This window comes from Mirounga leonina, unplaced genomic scaffold, assembly GCF_011800145.1.
Source record: "Mirounga leonina isolate KUSES-001 unplaced genomic scaffold, KU_Mleo_1.0 Mir_91, whole genome shotgun sequence".
NCBI classification, from domain to species: domain Eukaryota; kingdom Metazoa; phylum Chordata; class Mammalia; order Carnivora; family Phocidae; genus Mirounga; species Mirounga leonina.
This window is the reverse complement of record NW_023270839.1, coordinates 38,197,384-38,220,439: the sequence shown is the minus strand read 5'-3', so window position 1 is coordinate 38,220,439 and position 23,056 is coordinate 38,197,384. Positions and strand designations below refer to the sequence as shown.

Genomic DNA, 23,056 nt, shown 5'->3' with positions numbered 1-23,056 from the left:
AGAGGCAGTCTTGGGGGACTGAGACCTGACCCTGTGGAATCTGATCGCTGTCTCCGGGTAGACAGTGTCAGAGTTGCAGGGAATCGTAGGACACCCCGCTGTTGCTCAGTGGTGGTGTGGTGGGAAACCACCTTCCACACGCTGTAAATTGTGATCAGGACACATTAATTATGCATTCTCAAAGGGTTTCTTTACCTTTCACTAGCAACTCGAGAGACCGATAGAGAACACAGGCTAAAGTTACAAAAAGATTTGTCTTCTCATCAATCAAACATTTTTCCTCTCAAAATTGCATTATAATTTGAAACTCAGTCCTTACCTTGGGGAGTTTTTGAATCCAAAACTTTTTAGTGGATTTTTGTTTCTTTTTGCATTTGTGGCACATATATAACTCTGTCTCATCAAGTTCTTCTAAGTCCGTGAAACTGCGAAGACAATCTAAAACCAAATTGATTTGGGCAGCATTAAAACAGGAGGCCTTCTACAGAGGCAATCCACTGTAGCAAACAGACTGTGAACTTTGAAGCTGGACAACTCTGGCTCCAATCTCAGCGTTATCAACTCAGTGACCTTGGAAAAAAGTCAGCCTTTCTCAGTTGCAAAATGGAGACCAAAAAACTAACAAAAACAAAAACAAAACCTACTCTGAAGCACTGTTGTGAGGAAAAATACTGTGTGTCAAGTGCCTGGCATCATGTCTGACATCTGGTAACCATCACTTAATGACAGGTGGTACTGCTGGGTTTGGTGCTATTAATGAAGAATTAGTCTGGATACTTTTGCTAAAAATGGTTTCCTTAATTAAAAAAATCAAGGTTTGAGCAGCAATCTTCTCTCAATATCTTACCTTACAGAGGACAAAGCCCCCAAGTTCATAAAAAAGTCAGGTTTAGAGCAAACATTTTCACAGTCATAACTTATTAAAAAATAAACGCAGATGACAGAAGGCTACATTACCAACCTTCCTACGATACCTCCAGGGAATCCTCTGTTCCAGGCTCTACTCTCAGTCCCCTGGACAAACCACAGATAAATTTTTTTGAAGGCTTGTGTAATCTGGGGTTTGGTAAACTGCGGCCCCAAGCCAAATCCAGCCACCTGGTTTTGTAAATAAGGTTTTCTTTTCTTTCTTTTTTTTAAAGATTTTATTTATTTGACACAGAGACCGCGAGAGAGGGAACACAAGTAGGGGGATTGGGAGAGGGAGAAGCAGGCTTCCAGCTGAGCAGGGAGCCCGATGCGGGGCTCGATCCCAGGGCCCTGGGATCATGACCTGAGCCGAAGGCAGACGCTTAACAACTGAGCCACCCAGGCGCCCCTGTAAATAAGGTTTTCTTGAACACAGACACGCCCACTGATTCATGTATCCTCTGTGGCTGCTTATATACAAGAGCAGAGTCGAGGAGTTGGGACGCAGACCTTACTTGCAGTAATGCCTAAAGTATTTACTATCTGGCCCTTTATAAAGAGTTTGCCAACGCCTGTTGCAATCAGTAAGGTATGTATTGTTCTGTAGAGAAATAATATTATTCCTTTTAGAGAAGAGTATGTATGCCTGTGTACCCAGCACTCAAAGAAATGGATTCTCTCCAGTACTTGAGGAGCCAAACTTTATGTGAATGGCATCCCCTAGAGTTGTGCAGTGAGCAACCTGAGCAGCCAGGTGTGGGAGCCCTGTTAGGAGTTTCCTGTATTTTCCCAGTAACAGACCCCATCTTTCCCTCTAGAAATAGACATTATCCTGAATTTTGTGTTAATCATCTTTTTGCTTGCCTTTATAGACCACATACATACACATATGCATCTTTAAATAGTATAATGTTTAGTTTGAAAAGTTGGGTAGCAAGCACTAAACCTAGCTATATGAGGAAAAGCAACACTGTCTGTACTCAAGAATTTTCAGGTCATAGTCCACCTTGGCTCCCAAGAGAAGAGAATAAGAAAGAGCCTAGTGACACAGGCCCATGTGGAAAAGGGGAACCATGCATTCTTTGTGGAGTTGTGTGTTTGGTTTGGTTTGGTTTTTTTGAGGTATAATTGGCACCTAACATATTAATTTCAGCTATACAATATACATTCAATATTTGTATCTGTTGGGACATGATCACCACAATAAGTCTAATTAACATCCATTAAGATTTTTTTCCTGTGATGAGAACTTTTTATTATCTTAGCGACTTTTTATTTTTTAAAGATTTTATTTATTTGACAGAGACACAGCAAGAGAGGGAACACAACAAGCAGGGGGAGTGGGAGAGGGAGAAGCAGGCTTCCTGCTGAGCAGGGAGCCCGACATGGGGCTCGATCCCAGGATCCTAGGACCATGACCTGAGCTGAAGGCAGATGCTTAACGACTGAGCCACCCAGGTGCACCCCTATCTTAGCAACTTTTAAGTATACAATACAGTATTAACTATAGTCACCATGCTATATTATTACATCCCCATGACTTATTTATAACCTCAAGTTTCTACTTTTTGACCCCTTTCAAGTATTTTGCCCACTTCCCATCCCACACCTCTGGTAACTACCAATTTATTTTCTGTATCTATGAACTTGGTGTGGGGTTTTTTAGATTCCACATATAAATGAGATCATGTGGTATTTGTCTTTCTCTGACTTTAACTTAGCATAATGCCCTCAAGTTCCATCCATTTTGTTCTAAATGGCAAGATTTCATTCTTTATGGCTGAATAATATGTCATTATATAAACATATTGTCTTTATCCATTCATCCAACAGTTGCTTCTTGGATTATTGTAAATAATGCTGCATGAACATAGGGATCATATCTTTTCAAGTTAGTATTTTCTTTTTTTTTTTTTTTTTTTTTTTTAAAGATTTTATTTATTTGACAGAGAGAGACACAGCGAGAGAGTGAACAAAAGCAGGGGGAGTGGGAGAGGGAGAAGCAGGCTTCCCGCCGAGCAGGGAGCCCGATGCAGGGCTCGATCCCAGGACCCTGGGATCATGACCTGAGCCGAAGGCAGACGCTTAACGACTGAGCCACCCAGGCGCCCTCAAGTTAGTATTTTCATTTTCTTTGGAAAAATACCCAGAAGTGGAACTGTTGGATCATATGGTAGTTCTACTTTAATTTTTTTTAACATTTTTTATTAAAGTTCAATTAACATATAATGTATTACTGGTTTCATAGGTAAAGGCCTGTGATTCATTAGTCTTGTATAATACCCAGTGCTCATTACATCACAGGTCCTCCTTAATGTCCATCACCCAGTTACCCCCATCCCTCCACCCCTCTTCCTTCCAGCAACCCTCAGTTTGTTTCCTGTGATTAAGAGTCTCTTATGGTTTGTCTCCCTCTCTGGTTTCATCTTGTTTTATTTTTTCCTCTCTTCCCCTAGGATCCTCTGTTTTGTTTCTTAAATTCCACATCAGTGAGATCATATGGTAACTGTCTTTCTCTGATTGACTTATTTCGCTTAGCATAATACCCTCTAGGGCCATCCACGTCATTGCAAATGGCTAGATTTCATTTTTTGATGGCTGCATAATATTCCATCACACACACACACATCTTTATCCATTCATCTGTCGATGGACATCTGGGCTCTTTCCATAGTTTGGCTATTGTGGACATTGCTGCTATAAACACTGGGGTGCACATGCCCCTTTGGGTCACTACATTTGTATCTTTGGGGTAAATAGTGCAATTGCTGGGTCGTAGGGTAGCTCTATTTTCTTGAGGAACACCCCCCCCCCCCCCGTTTTCCACAGTGGCTGTGCCAATTTACATTCCAACAGTGCATAAGGGTTCCATTTACTCCACATCCTCCCTAACACTTGTTATTTCTTATGTTTTTGATAACAGCCATTGTAACAGTTGTGAAGTGATAGCTCATTGTGGTTTGATTTGCATTTCCCTGATGAGTGATGTAGAGCATCTTTTCATTTACCTGTTGGCTATCTGTATGTCATCTTTGGAAAGATGTCTATTAGGATTTTCTCCCTTTTTCTAAAATGGAACTGGTTGTTGTTTTGTTTTTGCTACTGAGTTGTATGGGTTCTTTATACATTCTGGATATTAAACCCCTTAACAAACACTATTTACAAGTATTTTCTCCCATTCAGTAATTTGCCTTCTCATTTTATTCCCTTTGCTGTACAGAGGCTTTTTGGTTTGAAGTAATCCCTTGTATTTAATTTTGCTTTTGTTGCCTTTGCTTTTGGAGACAGATTCAAAAAGTCACTGCCAAGACCTATGTCAAGAAGTTTACTACCTACGTTTTCTTCTGGAACCTTCATGGTTTCAGGTCCTAGGTTCCAGTCTTCAATCCATTTTGAGTTAACTTTTGTGTATGGTGTAAGAAAGTAGTCCACTTTCACTCCTTTGCATGTGGCTGTTCAGTTTTCCCAAAATCATTTATTGACGAGATTATCCTTTCCCCTTGTATATTCTTGGCTCCTTTGTTGTAAATTGACCATGTATGTATGGTTTATTTCTGGGCTCTATTCTGTTCCACTGATATGTCTGTTTCTATGCCAAAACCATACTGTTGTGACTACTATGGCTTTGTAATTTAGTTTAAAATCAAGGCATGTGAAGCCTCTGGCTTTGTTCTTCTTCTTTTTTTAAGATTTTATTTATTTATTTGAAAAAGAGAGACCGTGAGAGAGGGAACGCAAGCAGGGGGAGTGGGAGAGGGAGAAGCAGGCTTCCCACGGAGCAGGGAGCCCGATGCGGGGCTCGATCCCAGGACCCTGGGATCATAACCTGAGCCAAAGGCAGATGCTTAACGCCTGAGCCACCCAGGCGCCCCATGGCTTTGTTCTTTCTCAAGATTTCTTTGCCTATTTGGGGTCTTTTGTGATTCCATACAAAACTTAGGATTGTTTGTTCTACTTCTATGAAAAATACCATTGGAATTTTGATAGGGATTGCACTGACTCTGTAGATTGCTTAGGGTAGTGTGAATAACATTAATTCTTCCAATCCATGGGCATGGTATATCTTTCCATTTGTTTGTGTCATCTTTAATTTCTTTCTTGTCTTACAGTTTTCAGTGTATAGGTCCTTTACCTCAGTTAAATTTATTCCTGGGTATTCTTTTTGATGCAATTGTAAAAGTGATTATTTTAATTTCTCTGATAGTTCATTATTAGTGTATAAAAATGCAATAGATTTTTGTGTTTTGATTTTGATCCTGCAACTTTACTGAATACATTTTTTTGGTGGAATCTTAAGGGTTTCCATATATAATATCATGTCATCTGTAAATAGTGACAGTTTTATGTCTTCCTTTCCAATTTAGATGCCTTTTTTTTTTCCTTACCTAATTGCTCTGGTGAGAATTTTTAATACCTTATTGAATAAAAATGTTGAAAGTGGGCATCCCTGTTTTATACCTTATCTCTGAGGAAAAGCTTTCAGCTTTTCACCGTTGAGTATGATCTTAACTATGGGCTTGTCATATATGGCCTTTACTATGTTGAGGAAGGTACCCTCTATACCCTCTCTGAGTTTTTATCATAAATCGGTATTGGGGCACCTAGGTGGCTCAGTCAGTTAAGCATCCAACTCTTAATTTCAGCTCAGGTCATGATCTCAGGGTCTTGAGATTGGGCCTCGTGTCATGCTCTGTGCTGGGTGTGGAGCCTGCTTGAGATTCTCTCTTCCTTTGCCCCTCCCCCCACCTATCCTCGTGCTCTCTAAAAATAATAAATGGGTATTGAATTTTGTCAATGCTTTTTATGCATCTACTGAGATAATTATATTTTTATCCCTGATTTTGTTAATGTGGTGTATAACAATGATTTATAGATCTTGAACCATCCCTGCATCCCTGGAATAAATCCTGCTTGATTATGGTGTATGATCCCTTAATGTACAGTTGACCCTTGAACAACATAGGGGTTTCAGGGCACCAACGCCTATGCAGTTGAAAATTCATGTATACCTTTTGACTACCTCAAAATTTAATACTGATAGCCTACTGTTGACCAGAACTCTAATGATAAGTCAATTAACACACATTTTGTATATGTATTATATACTGTACTCCTCTAGTAAAGTAAGATAAAAGAAAAATGTTATTTAAAAAAATCACAAAGAAGGGCGCCTGGGTGGCTCAGTCGGTTAAGCGTCTGCCTTCAGCTCAGGTCATGATCCCAGGGTCCTGGGATCGAGCCCCGCATCGGGCTCCCTGCTCAGCGGGAAGCCTGCTTCTCCCTCTCCACTCCCCCTGCCTGTGCTCCCTCTCTTGCTGTGTCTCTCTCTGTCAAATAAATAAATAAAATCTTAAAAAAAAAAAAAATCACAAAGAAGAGGCACCTGGGTGGCTCAGTTAAGCATCTGACTCTTGGTTTCAGCTCAGGTCATGATCTCAGGGTCATGGGATTGAGCCCTGAATTGGGCTCTGTGCTCAGTGTGGAGTCTGCTTGAGATTCTCTCTCCCCTTCCCCCCACTTGCACACTTGTGCTCTCTAAAATAAATAGATAAAATCTTGGGGAAAAAAATCACAAGGAAGAGAAAATACACTTATAATACTGTACTGTATTAATCAAAACAAGTCACATGTAAGTGGACATGTGTAGTTCAAACCCATGTTGAAAGGTCAACAATATTGTTGAATTCAGTTTGCTAATATTTTATTGAGAATTTCTGCATCTGTGTTAATCAGGAATATCAGCCTGTAATTTGCTTTTGTTATGGTCCCCTTGTCTAGTTTAGTATCAGGGCAATTGCAGAATGGCTTTGTAAAATGAGTTTAAAAGTGTTCTTTCCTCTTCTATTTTTTGGAAGAGTCTGAGGATTGGTATGAATTCTTTGCATGTTTGGTAGATTTTATCACTGAAGTTGTATAGTCCCAGACATCTGTTTGTTGGAAGATTCTCGATTACTGATTCAATCTCCTTACTAGTAATCAGTCTGTTCATATTTTCTGTTTCTTCGTAATTCAGTCTTGGTAGGTTGTATATTTCTAGGAATTTATCCATTTCTTCTAGGTCTCCAATTTCTCGGTGTGTAACTGTTCACAGTAGTCTCTTAAGATCCTTTGTATTTCTGTGGCATCAGTTGTAATGTCCCCACTTTCCTTTCTGATTTTGAGTCCTGTCTTTGTTTCAATTAGAATGGCTCAAGGTTTGCTGATTTTTACCTTTTCAAAGAACCAGCTATTTTGTTGATCTTTTCTATTGTCTTTTTAGTCTCATTTATTTCCACTCCAATCTTTATTTCCCTCCTTCTTCTAACTTTGGGCTTTGTTCTTTTTCTCATTCTTTAAGGTGTAAAGTTAGGTTTATTCAAGATTTTCCTTGTTTCTCAAAGTAGGTATTTATTGCTGTGAACTTCCCTCCTAGAACTGCTTTTGCTGTATCCCTTAAGTTTTGGTACATTGTGTTTCCAGTTTCATTTTCACAAGGCATTTTAAAAATTTCTCTTTGATTTCTTCTTTGACCCGTTGGTTGTTCAGTAGCATGTCATTTAATCTCCATGTACTTGTGGATTTTCCGGTTTTCTTCTCATAGCTGATGTCTAGTTTCATACCACTGTGGTCAGAAAAAATGTCTGATGTGATTTCAGTCCTCTTAAATGTATGAGACTTCTTTTGTGGCCTAACAAATGGATCTACCCTGAAGAATGTTCCATGTGCACTTGAGAAGAATGTATTTTTTTTTAAAGATTTTATTTATTTATTCATGAGAGATAGAGAGGCAGAGGCAGAGGGAGAAGCAGGCTCCCCACGGAGCAGGGAGCCCAATGCGGGACTCGATCCCAGGACCCTGGGATCATGACCTGAGCCGAAGGCAGACGCTTAACCGACTGAGCCACCCAGGCATCCCAAGAATGTATTCTTTTGATTTTGGATGAGACACATTGTATTTATCTGTTAAGTCCATCTGGTCTAATGTGTCATTTAAGGCCACATTTCCTTATTGATTTTCTGTCTGGATCTATCCACTGATGCAAGTTGGGTATTAAAATCCCCCTGTAACTGTAATACAACATTATTACAATGTTATTGACTATATTCCCTATGCCATATTTTTCATCTCCATGACTTATAACAGGAAGTTTATGCCTTTTTTTTTTTTTTAAGATTTTATTTATTTATTTGACAGAGACACAATAAGAGAGGGAACACAAGCAGGGGGAGTGGGAGAGGGAGAAGCAGGTTTCCCGCTGAGCAGGGAGCCTGATGCGGGGCTCGATCCCAGCACCCCAGGATCATGACTTGAGCTGAAGGCAGACGCTTAACGACTGAGCCACCCAGGTGCCCCAGGAAGTTTATGCCTCTTAAACCCTTTTATCTATTTCACCTATCTCCCTATGCACCTCCCCTATGGTAACCACCAGTTTAATCTCTATATTTAAGAATCTTGTTTTGTTTTTTAGATTCTACTTATATGTAAAATTACATGGCATTTGTCTTTCTCTGACTTATTTCCCTTAGCATAACACTAAATCCATCCATGTTGTCCCAAATGGCAAGATCTCATTCCTCTTTATAGCTGAGTAATATACATTGTATATATCTATCCCATCTTCTTTATCCTTTCATATATCCATAGACACTTGGGTTGCTTCCATATCCTGGCTATGGTAAATAATACTGCAGTAAACACAGGGGTGCAGATATCTTTTGAATTAGTGTTTTCATTTTCTTTGGGTAAATACCCAGTAGTGGAATTACTGGATCATATGGTATTTCTATTTTTAAATTTTTTGAGGAATCTCCATACTGTTTACCCCAGTGGTTACACCAATTTTACATTCCCACCTACAGTGCACTAGGATTCCCTTTTTTTTCCACATCCTTGCCAACACTTGATATTTCTTGTCTGATACTAGCCATCCTGACAGGTGTAAGGTGGTATTTCACTTGGTTTTGATTTGCATTGCCCTGATGACTAGTGAAGTGATGTTGAGCATCTTTTCATATGTCTAGCCATCTGTATGCTATCTTTGAAAAAATGTCTATTCAAGTCCTCTGCCTATTTAATCAGATTTTTTGGTATCAAGTTGTATATGTTTTTTATATTCTTTGGATATTAACCCCTTATGGGATATATCATTTGCAAATACTTCCTCTCATTCAGTAGGTTGCCTTCTTGTTTTGTTGATGGTTTCCTTTGCTGTACAGATTTTTTTTTATTGGTGTAGTCCTAAGAGTGTATTTTTGCTTTTGCTTCCCACCTGAGGAGACCTATCCATAAATACGTTGCAAAGGGTGAGGTCCAAGAGATTACTGTCTATATTTTCTTTCAGGAATTTTATGGTCTCAGGTCTCACATTTAGGTCTTTAATCCATTTTGAGTTTGTTTTTGTGTATGGTGTAAGAAAGTGGTCCAATTTCATTCTTTTGCAAGTAAATGTCCAATTTTCCCAACACCATTTATTGAAAAGATTGTCTTCAGTGTATATTCCTGCCTCCTTTGTTGTTGTTTAATTGACCATATAGGGGTGGATTTATTTCTGGGCTCTCTATCCTGTTCCATTGACCTGTATGTCTGTTTTTGTTTTGATTAGTATAGCTTTGTATTATATCTTGAAATCTGGGATTGTGATACCTCTGCTTTGTTCTTTTCTCACGATTGCTTTAGCTGTCTTTTGTGCTTTCATAAATTTTAGGATTGTTCTACTTCTGTGAAAAATATCATTGGTATTCTGACAGAGGTTGAATTTGTAGATTGCTTTGGGTAGTATGGACATTTTAACAATCTTCCAACCCATGAGTATGGTATATCTTTCCATTTCTTTGTGTCATGTTCTATTTCTTTCATCAGAGTATATATAGATCTTTCACCTCCTTGGTTAAATTTATTCCTAGGTATTTTGTTCTTTTTGCTGCAACAGTAAATGGGATTGTTTTCTTTCTGCCACTTCGTTATTAGTTTTTTTTAAAAGCCTTTAGGGTTTTCTATATATGCTATCATCTACAAATAGTGACAGTTTTACTTCTTCCTTACCAATTTGGATGCCTTTTTTCTTGTCGGATTGCTGCAGTTAGGACTTCCAGTACTATGTTGAATAAAAATGGTGAGTGGACATCCTTGTTGTCTTCCTGATATTAAAGGAAAGGTGCTCAATTTTTCACTATTGAGTATGATGTTAGCTGTGGGTTTTTATCATGAATGGATGCTGCATTTTGTTAAAGCTTTTTCTGCATCTATTGAGATGATCATATGGTTTTTATCCTTTCTCTTGTTAATGTGATATATCACACTGATTGATTTGTAAACAGCAAACCACCTTTGCATCCCTGGAATAAATCCTACTTAATTGTGGTGATGTGTGTGTGTGTGTGTGAATGATTTTTTAAAATGTATTTTTTTTAAAGATTTCATTTGTCCGAGCGCAAGCAGTCCCGGGGAGCAGTAGGCTCCCTGCTGAGCAAGGAGCCTGATGCAGGGCTCAATCCCAGGCCCCTAGGATCATGACCTGAGCCAAAGGCAGATGCTTAACCAACTGAGCTACCCAGGCATCCTAAAATGCATTGTTGAATTCAGTTTGCTACTACTTTGTTCAGTATTTTTGCGATATGTTCATCAGAGATACTGACCTGTCGTTGGTTTTTTGGGGTTTTTTTGTAGTGTCTTTGTCGGGTTTTGTTATCAAGGTAATGCTGGCCTTGTAGGATGAATTTGGAAGTTTTCCTCCCTATTCTATTTTTTGGGATAGTTTGAGAAAAACAGGTATTAACTCCTCTTTAAATGTTTGATAGAATTCACCTGTGAAGTCATCTGGTCATGGACTTTTGTTTGTTTTTTGATTACTGATTCAATTTCATTACTAGTAATTGGTCTGTTCAAATTTTCTATTTCTTCCTGGTTCAGTTTTGGAAGATTATATGTTTCCAGGAATTTAGCCCTTTCTTCTAGGTTCTTCAGTTTGTTGCATATAATTTTTTTATAATATTCTCTTATAATCCTTTGTATTTCTGTGGTGTTACTTTCGTCCTTCATTTCTGGTTTTTACTGGAGTCCTCTCTTTTTCTTGATGAGTCTGGCTAAAGGTTTATCAATTTTCTTTATCTTTTCAAAGAACCAGCTCTTAGTTTCATTGATCTTTCCTATTTTTTTTTTTTTTAAATGTCCTTCCTTCTACTAGTTTTGGGCTTCATTTGTTCTTTTTTAAGCTCCTTTAGATATAAAGTTAGGTTGAGATTTCTCATTTCTTGAGGTATGCCTGTGTCACTATATTAACTGCCCTCTTAGAGCTGATTTTGCTGAGTCCCAAAGATTTTGGATCTTTGTGTTTTAATTTGCACGTTTCCATGTATTTCCTGATTTCTTTGATTTTTTTTTTTCATTGACCAAGTGTTCAGTGGCATGCTGTCTCACCTTCATCTGTGTTTTTTCCATATTTTTTCTTGTAATGAATTTGTATATCTTGAATATCTTTGTATATCTTGAATATCATTGTGTGCAGAAAAGGTACTGGATATGATTTTTTTTAAAAGAATTTATTTGAGACAGAGCACAAGGGGGGGAGGGGCAGAGGGAGAAGCAGGTTCCCCGCTGAGCAGGAACCCCGACGTGGGGCTTGATCCCTGGAATTATGACCTAAACCAAAGGCAGATGCTTAACGGACTGAGCCACCCACGTGCTCCACTTGATATGATTTTAATAGACTTGTTTTGTGGCCTTACCTGACCTATCCTGGAGAATGTTCCATGTGCACTTGAAAAGAATGTGCATTCTGCTGTTTTTTAGGGGGAGATGTTCTGTATATATCTGTTATGTCCATCTGGTCCAATGTGTCATTCAAAGCCACTGTTTCTTTATTGATTTTCTGTCTGACTTATCCATTGATGTAAGTGGGGTGTCAAAGTCCCTTATTATATTACTGTCAATTTCTCCTTTTATGTCTTTTAATATTTGCTTTATGTATTTAGATGCTATTTGGGGGTGAACAGATATTTACAACTGTTTTATCCTCTTGTGGCATTGGATCCCTTTATGTAGTGCCCTTTGTCTCTTGCTACAGTCTTTTAAAGCCTATTTTGTCTGATGTAAGTATTGCTACCTGGGTTGTTTTTGGTTTTTGAGTTTTGGGGTTTTTTTTTTTCCATTTGTATGGTACATGTTTTTGCATCCCATCACTTTCAGTCTGTGTCTTTAGGTTTGAAGTGACTCTCTTGCAGGCAGCACATAGTTGGATCTTTTTTTTTTTCCTATCCATTCCATCACCCTATATTTTTTTGATCATTTAGTCCATTTACATTTAAAGTATCCATGTACTTATTGCCATTTTGTGAACTGTTTTCTGGTTGTTTTTGTAGTGCTCTGTTCCTTTCTTGTTCTCTTGCTCTTTTCCCTTGTAGCTTGATGGCTTTCTTTAGTGTTATGCTTGGATTCCTTTCTCTTTAATTTTTGATTTGTGGCTACCATTGGGTTCATATACAACATCTTATGTGTTTAGCAGTCTATATTAAGTTGATGGTCCTTAAGTTCAAACACATTCTTTTTTTTTTTTTTTTTTAAAGATTTTATTCATTTATTTGAGACAGAGAGAATGAGAGACAGAGAGCATGAGAGGGAGGAGGGTCAGAGGGAGAAGCAGACTCCCCGCCGAGCAGGGAGCCCGATGCGGGACTCGATCCCAGGACTCCAGGATCATGACCTGAGCCGAAGGCAGTCGCTTAACTGACTGAGCCACCCAGGCGCCCTAAAACACATTCTAAAAGCACTACATTTTTACTCCCCCTCCATATTTTAAGTATATATCATATTTTGCATCTTTTTTTTATCCCTTGACTGATTTTTGTGGATAAAAGCTATTTTGCTACTTTTGTATTTTAACCTCCATTAGTAACTAATCTACTACCTTTATATTTGCTTTTACCTGTAAATTTTTTTCATTCATAATTTTCTTCTAGTTATGGCCCTTTTTTTCCACTTAACTAATTCCCTTTAACATATCTTATAAGGCTGCTTTCAAGGTGATGAACTCCTTTAACTTTTGTCTGGGACATTCTTTATCTCTCCTTTTATTCTGAATGATTACCTTGCTGGGTAGAGTATTCTTGGCTTGTAGGGGTTTTTTTTCCTTTCAGCACTTTGAATATATCTTGCCATTTTCTTCTGCCCTGCAGTTTCTGCTGAAACATCAGCTGATAGCCTTAAGAGGTTTCCCTTGCATATAACTATATTCTTTTCCGTTTCAACTTTTAAAATTCTCTATCGGTACTGCTTGCCATTTTTATTATTATGTGTCTTGGTGTGGACCAACTTGGGTTCATCTTGTTAGGAGCTCTCTGCTTCCTGGACCTGGTATCTGTTTCTCTCCCCAGATTAGGGAAGTTTTTAGCTGTTTCTTCAAATAAGTTTTATGCTTCCTTCTCTCTCTTCTCCCTCTGAGATCTCCATAATGTGATGTTAGTATGCTTGATGTCACTGAGGTTCCTTAACGTATTCTCAATATTTTCCTTTCTTTTTTCTTCCCTATTTAGATTGGTGGCTTTCCACCACTGGTTTCCATCACTGATCTGTTCTTCTGGATCCTCTAATCTGTTGATTCCCTCTGAGTGTACTTTTTTTTTTAAGATTTTATTTCTTAGAGAGAGAGACAGCAAGCATGAGTGCGGGAGGGGGGGGTCAGAGGGGGGAGGGGGGGTCAGAGGGAGAGGGAGAAGCCGACTCCCCGCTGAGCAGGGAGCCGGATGCGGGCTCCATCCCAGTACCCCGAGATCATGACCCAAGCCAAAGGCAGCCAACTGAGCCATGCAGGCGCCCTCTAGTGTATTTTTATTTCAGTTATTGAATTCTTCAGCTCTCTCTGGTTTTTATATTTTCTATCTTTAAGTTGTCACTGAGTTCATCCACTCTTAAGTCCAGTGAGTATCTTTATGACCATTACTTTCAATTCTTAGGTATACTGCTTATTACCATTTTATTTCACTCTTTTACTGTGATTTTGTGTTGTTCATTCATTTGGGACATCTCTCTCTCTACTTACATTTTGTAACTTTCTATCAGGTCAGCCACATCTCCTGGTCTTGAAAGTGGTGGCCTTGTGTAGAAGAGGTCTGTGGTGCTCTGTAGCACAGCGTCCCTCTCAGGTCACCAGAACCAGGCACTCCAAGGGAGCCCTCTATGTGGGCTACATGTGACCTACTATCGTGGGTAAGCTGCAACAGTCTTCAGCCTAGGGAGCTGCAATGACCCACTTTGCTTGCTGTAGATGCACTGCAGAGTTTGGTCCCTATGCCATTGAGATGCCTGTCTGAGGCCACCCTGGACTCACTGTAGGGTGAAACCCACATTCAGCCTAGCTGCTTGCAATTAGCCTCTCTGCCACAGCTGTGGGGGCATAGAGTGGCAGATTTTGCTCCATGCCTTTTTGAGAGGCTTAAACTTAAAGGGTAACCACCAAGTGGTCCCAAACTGATTTATGCATAAGATAATGCAGTTCTCCCCTTTTCCTGTGAGGCCATGTGATAAACCAAAATACAAGAGAAGATATGAAAGGCTCACTAGACAATTCATAACCAAGCCATACAAGCTGAACCTGGTTTTTCAAACATTCAATTTAAAAATGGTGGTCCCAACTGGTTCTAAGAGCCATCCTGTATTCTCACGCCTCTCTCTCTGTTGTTACAGCAGGCTCAGGAGCCCACATCTGCTGCTGTACCCTCAGACAGTGAGGCAGCCTCATTGTCACAGCCGCATCAGAAGCTCAGAAGACTGCTGTGTCCATAGGCAGCCTCTAGAGAGTTTTAATAAAGAAACAACACTGTAAACCCTAGTTGGATTAGTAAAGAACTACCCACATAGTCATCTCCATATGGATTTTAAAAGCTTCTTTTTAGCTCTCCCTAAAACTAATGCCTATTTGTAATGACTTGTATGGGTTAAAACAATAATAACCCAGAATAATTCTAAATTTCCAATTGCTGTCTTTAAAAAAAAAAAACAAAAAACTTTTAAATCAGTTTTTAAATAAAAATATCCTTGAGGCACCTGGATGGCTCAGTCAGTTAAGCATCTGACTCTTGATCTCAGCTCAGGTTTTGATCTCAGGGTCCTGAGTTCAAGCCCTGAGTTGGGCTCCACCCTGGGGGTGGAGCTTACTTAAATGAAAAAATAGTCCTTAACCATGGTATTGCCGGATAGTAGACTTAGGAGGGACGTTTATTTTCCTCTTTGTACTCTTCTGAATTTTCCCTAAATTCTACAATGAATATACAAACTTTCTTATGTCCTTCAATTTTTATTATTGAAACATACATGCACACAGTTACTTCTTAAAGAGGAAGACTGCCTAGGTACAGCCTTTCCTTGACATCACAGATTTGACACCTGCCATTTTAACATCTGAAGTCTGAATGACCCTGAAATGTATTAGTTTAATCTTTTGCAGCAGCATGAAACTACTAGCTACCCAGCATTCACATCTCGCAAAGCTTTGTTGTTCTCCACTTACCTTCACACTGCCCATATGAGGAAGCTGCTTAAACTTTTTTCATTTGTACTTTATTGCATTTCATGAGAAAAAAAAAAAAATGTCATGATGGCTTTTGAAACTCCTAAGATTCTCAAGGGTTTCAGGGCATATATTTCACAAGTGTCAGTCTTCCACATTATATAAACTGTTAAATACATCCCTATGGAGAGCAGGGAATAAAACTGGTTTGTTGATGTTATTAGATCCCCTTTATGTACTATATAAATTTAACTTATAGCAAAGCAGTAATTGGGAAGTATGTATAAATTAATCATTTTGTTTTACTCCCCCAAAGCAATTATACAATTATAAAGGTGATACAATAGGTTAAAAAATTCAAACAACATAAAAGAGCAGGAAAAAGGAAGTCACAGTTCACTTTCTTCTGGAATCCTTACCCCTAAGAAATCACTGTGAACAGATGGAGTATGTTGCTCAAGACTTTAATGCACATATGAATGTTTTTTATTTTACACAAATGGAATCATTCTATAGACATAGTTCCATGGATAGTGTTTTACTCCACAGTATTTTGTAGCTATCTTTCTGTGGCCTGGCTATTGATCAACTTTATCTTTCTTAATTACTAAACAGTATTACTTATTAAACCAGTGCCCTACTAGTGAGCATGTAAATTGCTTATGATCTCTGCAATAACAAAGAATGCTTCAGTGAACATCTTTTACAGGTGTTATTGTCCACGTTCACAAGTAAAATTACAATGTCTAAGGAAATGCTCATTAAAAGTGGTAATCACTGGGCGCCTGGGTGGCTCGGTTGGTTAAGCGACTGCCTTCGGCTCAGGTCATGATCCTGGAGTCCCTGGATCGAGTCCCGCATCGGGCTCCCTGCTCGGCAGGGGGTCTGCTTCTCCCTGTGACCCTCCCCCCTCTCATGTGTGCTCTCTCAAATAAATAAATAAAATCTTAAAAAAAAAAGTAATCACTGTCCTCCCAAACTACCAATTTATACTAACGCCAATATGTGAGAGTGCCCACTCCCCAAAACCTATACTAACAATGGATATTACCTTTGTCATGTTGACTAAATCTGCTCTACCTATACTTTCTTGAATGTTTAGGTAAATGTTAAATCGACCATTTGCATTTCTCTTATTCATATACTTGACCAAGTACTCTTTTTCATATGTCCTCTCCTTTTCTACTTTAACCTTAATTATGCAGTTAAATTTATGAAATTTTTTTCCTTTCTGAGTTCTGGTCTTGGTGAAAGATCTCCCCTACAAGTTCAAAATGATGTTTGCCTATAGTGTCCTATGGTTAAATTTATAGTAAATCTTGAAACCTCAAATTTCAGAAAAGATGGAAGTTAGGGATGAAATTAATGTTTTCCCAAATTTTCATTTTCACTATGTATTGACTAATTTTTTTCTCCACTGATTTGAAATTTTTTCTTTGCTATATAATAAATTCCCATATACACCTTTCTGTACCAGTACCTGCTAAATTAGTATGCATGGGACATTTCCTACCTTCTCTCTATCCTGCTTCATTTTTTTTTTAAGATTTTTATTTATTTTAGAGAGAGAGTGTGAGAGGGGGGAGGGTGAGAGGGAGAACACAGACTCCCCGCCAAGCAGGGAGCCCCATGTGGGATTCGATCTGGGACCCCAGGATCATGACCTGAGCCAAAGGCAGTCACTTAACCAACTGAGCCACCCAGGCACCCCTGCTTCCTCATTTAAAAAACTTTTTAAGCTTAAGAATTTCTTTCTGCTGGGGCACCTAGATGGCTCAGTCGGGTCTGCCTTCAGCTCAGGTCATGATCACAGGGTCTGGGATCGAGTCTCCCTGCCCCCCCCCCCCCCCCCCAACACATTGAGCTCCCTGCTCTCAGTGGGAAGTCTGCTTCTCCCTCTCCAACCACCCCTCCCCCTGTTCATGTGCACTCACTCTCAAATAAAATCTTTAAAACAAATTTCTTCTTAGGAACTTTTGAGCAAATTAGAATAAATTTAGGAAGTAATTTGGGGGAAAACGGACATCTCTATATTATTGGTCTCCCTCTCCAAGTATATGACATGGCTCTGTTTATTCAGGCTTTTTATCTGTTCTAATATAAAGTTTTATACTTTTCTTCATCTAGGCCTTATATATTTCTCAATAAATTTATTGAGTGTTTTTAAGATTTTACTGCTACTGTGAATAGGATCTTTTGCTATGTGTAGTAAAGCAATTGGTTTTTTTGCCTATTTTTTATTTGGCTGCATAACTAAACTTTTTAGCTCCAAGTTTAGAATTTATCAAAATAATACCTGTATTTAATTTTTTTTTAAATCGAGAGCTTTCAGAAAAGCAGGTCTCCTGCCCAGTGCTGCTCTCCTTGTCTATTGCCTTGTCTCTCAGCAGCAGGACTCCTGACTGCTTCCACACTGTAATGGAAAATCATTAGTGCTTCACTGTTAACCACGGTGATCACTGATAGCTTTTTTTTTTTTAATTTATTTGACAGAGAGAGAGACAGAGAGAGAGGGAACACAAGCAGGGGGAGTGGGAGTGGGAGAAGCAGGCTTCCCGCTGAGCAGGGAGCCCGATGGGGCTGAAGGCCCAATGACTGAGCCACCCAGGTGCCCCAGATAGCTTTTGATAGATAATCTCCATCAAGTTAACTTTCTATTCCTAGCTTAATAAGAGCTAATAAAAGGGCTTTTTTCCTTCTTCTTTTAATCAGTAATAGATTTGAAATTTTATCAAAACCATTTTTATCTTCTCCCATTAAATTATATTTTCTAGTATTACATCTGCAGGGGCCCAGGGCAGGCCGCCCCAAGATGGGCCACTTTGATATGAACATTATTTTGAGTTAAAGCAAACAAAACCCAGCAGGTTCAGGAAAAGCTCTTACCTCCTCAACTGCCTGCTTATACCAGGAAGAGATTCCTCTTTACCTAAGAAACTTCTCTGCCTAAATAACAGGACAATGTTTGTTTTCCAAACATCTCTTCTCACCTTCCTGCTAATCGTCTTTCTCCCCTTTGTTTCCTCAGACCCGTACCCCTCTCCTTGGCTCATAGAAGCCTCATGTTGCCTGTCTTTGGAATCTCATGTCTGTGTGGATTCCCTGTACATACAAAACTAAATCTGATTTTCTTTCTTGAATCAATTTGGTTCTTCGTCCAGCAAGAAAGACCTTGAAGGGCAGAGGAAATTCTTCCAACAGTTGACACAGTCAGCAGGACACTTTAACTTGCTGGACATGACTGCAACTGAAGTCCTTGGGACATCTGACATACAGCCAGCAGAAGGTAAGATTTCTTACCCTGTCAACCTCCCAGAATCTCTATCTGCACAGTCCGAAAGAGCAGGAGTGGTGAGAGTCCTTCTCTTTCTTGCTACATTTAAATTAGCAGGAGAAAATATTTGTGGAACCTACCTCCTTGGGGTTAGTTATTAAATTGATTAAATTGTCTCTGGTTAAATTTGGTAGAGTACTCTTTTTGGTTACAGATTCATTTCTTCCCAGAGATAGTCTTTGAGTTTGGTTGGTTTTCTGGGTTTTTCGTTGCTTGTGTTTTAAGTCATTTGTCATATGAACTTTGTGCACATAAAAGGTAAAGACTGTTGCTAAAGGGCATCTTGGAAGCTAAAGCCCCCAAATTGGTGGATACAGATCAAGCACTTAAAAGCTACTAGAGCGCTCACCACCTCAAGAAGACTCTCATGAAAGCTAAGCTGGTCACGGAACAGGTTAGACTGACACTAGTTCACTTACTATCCTCAAGCAAACTTCCTTGCAACAAGGTACACTGTTAAACAACACACAGTCCCCAATCCTGCAGCACATCTCTTGTATTTTCATGGGAGACCAGAGACCCCATTTTCACCATCCTTCCCGCCTATGCAATGAAGGCCTTTGCTTGCTTACACTAATTTTGGGAGCAAACTTTTAGACCACGGGGGCCATGATCTATGTCCTCTTTGGGTGCCTCTTCCATCTCTGGTTCAGCCATTAAAAGACTTATTGGTTGGAGTTGCCATTAACAATTATTCATCAATGGTCTTTAAATTGCTTATATTGAAAAACATTCGTCTTACTGGTATAAGCATGCCTTAGGGACTCCCTTGACAAGATGAAGAGAAGACTAAAAAATAAATGTCTACCTCTAAAGTAAAATTCCCTTAAAATCTGGCCTCATCTGGTCTGCCTTCAGCTCAGGTTAGGTTCCCAGAGTCCTGGGATTGAGCCCCAGGTCTGACTCCCTGATCAGCGGGGAGCCTGCTTCTCCCAGCTCATGCGTGCTCACGCTTTCTCTCTTTCTCAAATAAATAAATAAAATCTTAAAACAAGCAGATGAGGCCAGATTTTTTTTTTTTAACTCCCCTTTCCCTACGAGATTTATAAGGACCAAATCTCTATGTTCAAAGTATACAGACTGCTCACATAAAAGCTGAAAGCCAGGAAATGAATTTAACAAAAGCACCTGAGATTGGCAATAAGGCTCGCTTTGCTCCTACCTTCTAGAGCTCTGTAAGCAAGCTCTGCCAGCTTCGGACATTCCTTTGCAATGTACATAGCAGATGGATCCTAGCCACCCCCACTGAATCTTTGAAAGGCCAACATTCAGGGGCTAATAGAAGCCAAGATCGAATTATGTATGCTGCAAGAAGGCTTTTGTTAAAATGCTTTATTTTGCTTACCATTTTAGTTAAAAAAAAAATCTCCCTGCTAAAAAAAAAAAAAGTTGAGTTTATTTTTTTAAAATTTTTTTTAAAGATTTTATTTATTTGAGAGAGAGAGAGCACGAGAGGGGAGAGGGTCAGAGGGAGAAGCAGACCCCCAGCTGAGCAGGGAGCCCGATGTGGGACTCGATCCCGGGACTCCAGGATCATGACCTGAGCCGAAGGCAGTCGCTTAACCAACTGAGCCACCCAGGTACCCCACAAGTTGAGTTTAAAAAGGCAGATCAATCCCTTGATATTCTAAGCTCTATCCAGTTCTTTGGGAATTAGAAACAACTGCCTTGGGGCACATGGGTGGCTCAGTCGGTTAAGCGGCTGCCTTCGGCTCAGGTCATGATCCCAGGGTCCTGGGATCGAGCCCCGCATCGGGCTCCCTGCTCAGCAGAGAGCCTGCTTCTCCCTTTCCCTCTGCCTGCCACTCTGCCTACTTATGCTATCTCTCTGTCAAATAAATAAATTTTTAAAAATCTTAAAAAAAAAAAAACTGCCTTACCAATCTGTACAAAACCAGAAATGCAACTCTAGAAACAAGTCAAAAGCCCACCCCTCTTTCCCGATCCCTAACTCTCACTTATTGCCCTTAAAATGTTTGTAGCTATTATAAAAGATCAGGATATTGGAACAAAATTGTCCTGTACTTAAAAGTGCAGTTGCCCCGAAACTAAAAAAATTTTTTGGCATTCTTTCTCAGTTTCTTGATATGATAAATTTTACCATGTCTTTAAAATATAAACACAGCCCACAATCACCTGAGACTGAAGAAAAAATGGGGGGAAGAAGCCTTTCTAAAATGCCTCTTGTGCCCAGACTCCAGGACCTCTTGTAATAAGCCGATTTGCTCCAGATTTCCACCTTGGAAAAAACTTGGGATTCTTTCTCTGTTCGTTACGTGTTTTCTATTCCCATCTTCTCTAGGACCTAAGAGCCATTCTTTGAAATACAAACTTTAGAGAAATTTTTCATCAAAAAAAAAAAAAAGTATTTAGAAATTGGGCCTTTAATGTCCTCTCCACAAATATTAGTAAAAACAAAAGCTATGATATTTTGTTTGCATCTTGTCTGTGTGTCCACGTTATAAATGTAAGATATTTTCTTTACCTCCCGATGGTATCACTAAAATTAATTTGTAAAAGAGCTCTTTTTAGTTGGTTTGAGAAGTCAAGCACTTATAAGTATTGGGAATTCCAAAACTCAAAGATAGAAACTAACCCAAATTCAAATGATCTGGGAAAATATTCAGTATTAAAGCTAATTTTAGGTTGTTGGTTTAATTAAGAAAAAAGGTCTTTAGCGTTACCAGCATTAAATATATGACTGAGATTCTGTGTTTACTGAAAGCCAAATAAGTTCATCTCTGCAGAAAAAAAAACTTAGAATAGTGATTGATTTTTGTCTAATGCTTTATGAAGGTTTGTGGGTAATCTAAACATAAGAACAAGCAAATTAAACAGGTGTAAATAAGAGAAAAAGGTTTGTAGGCAGGGGTGCCTGTTAAGCGTCCGACTCTAGATTTCAACTCAGGTCATGATCTCAGGTCGGACTCTGTGCTGGGCATGGCACCTACTTAAGAGTCTCTCTCTCCCCCTCTCCCTCTGCCCCCCCCCCCCAAAAAAGTTGGTAGGTAAACTTTTACATAGCTTCTAAACTCCAAAATCCTTGGCAACCTGACACTTTTTTTTACTAAATCATTTCCAGATAAAGTAAAATAATAAAACATTAGGTACTGAACATATAGGTTCAGAAAATAGGTGTCAATAGGTTAATTTGTGTATTATTACAGAGAAACTAAAGATAAATATGGATCTGTTAGTAAACTGGTTTGTGCTTTACTGAAAAACTGTACTATGAAAAAAGCACATTCTTAGAAATTATGAAATGTATTCACAAATTTGCTATTCTAAAGAATACTGGTATAACAGTTCAAAATTGCCTACTACTTAGTTTTCACTAGAAATTAAGGTTTCTAAGAGTTAAGAATTCTAATAAATGTAATTAAGACTACTAGAAATAATAAGGGAAACAATTCCCTATGCAAGGAAAGAACGAAGTGTTTTTAGTAGAAAAGGGTATGAGGAACAGAAATACATTTTTGTTAAGGGAAAAGAAAATTGAAGAGGGGAGAAGAGGGGAAAACCCAGAACAAGAGCTGAATGTTAAAAATAAAGTTCCAGAAGGTTTACGGAAAAAGGAATCTTTGGAAAGGGATTTTATGTATGATCAGTACTGGCTGAGATTAGGATACAATTAATAAGTTTTAATATCAAAAATACACTGCAAAGTTGAAATTTTTTTGTTAAAAGGACAAATTACAGATCTGCTCTTAATAGAATTTTCTTTTCCTTTAAAAGTTATGTTTAGAAATCAAGGATTCTGTGTTTTGCCAAAATAATTTATCGAGTCTTTGATTCTTTAAGAAAACTGAGTCTTAATACTAAAGCTAAATTTTGCTCAAAATTATGTAAGGTTCTATATTTTTGCCTTTTTGCCTTTTGAAATCTTTTGGTTAGGTAATTAAATATCGTTTCATAATGACCTGTGATCCTGTTAATCAAATGTTCAAACTGTTCAATTTTTTTTTTTTTAAGATTTTATTTATCTGACAGGAGAGAGGGAACACAAGTAGGGGGAGAGGGAGAAGCAGGCTTCCCGCTGAGCGGGGAGCCCGATGCGGGGCTCGATCCCAGGACCTTGGGATCATGACCTGAGCCGAAGGCAGCCGCTTAACCGACTGAGCCACCCAGGCACCCCTGTTCAATGTTTTTTAACGTATTTCCTAAAATCAGATCCTAAAATGAAGTCTTTTGACCACAATCTAAGGTGTTCCAGATAGGTCTCTTAGATTGTATTTATGTAGATATGTTAAGTGTTCTAAAACTGTATAAAACTCTGAGAAACTTGATGTCCTAGTACATTGTTATGTGTTGGGAGTCAAAATTTCCTTGTCAA

The 23,056-nt window shown here is 38.9% G+C and overlaps 1 protein-coding gene across 5 annotated transcripts in view; it reads right to left on the bottom strand.

Moving 5' to 3' along the window:
• Positions 1-23,056, bottom strand: part of USP3 (ubiquitin specific peptidase 3) — a 109,724-nt gene that overhangs the window by 6,872 nt on the left and 79,796 nt on the right. For all 5 annotated transcript variants that reach the window (XM_034994077.1, XM_034994078.1, XM_034994075.1 and 2 more), the window contains one exon: positions 320-438. In XM_034994077.1, coding sequence (XP_034849968.1) covers positions 320-438 — 119 coding nt within the window. The remainder of the gene's footprint in view (positions 1-319; positions 439-23,056) is intronic.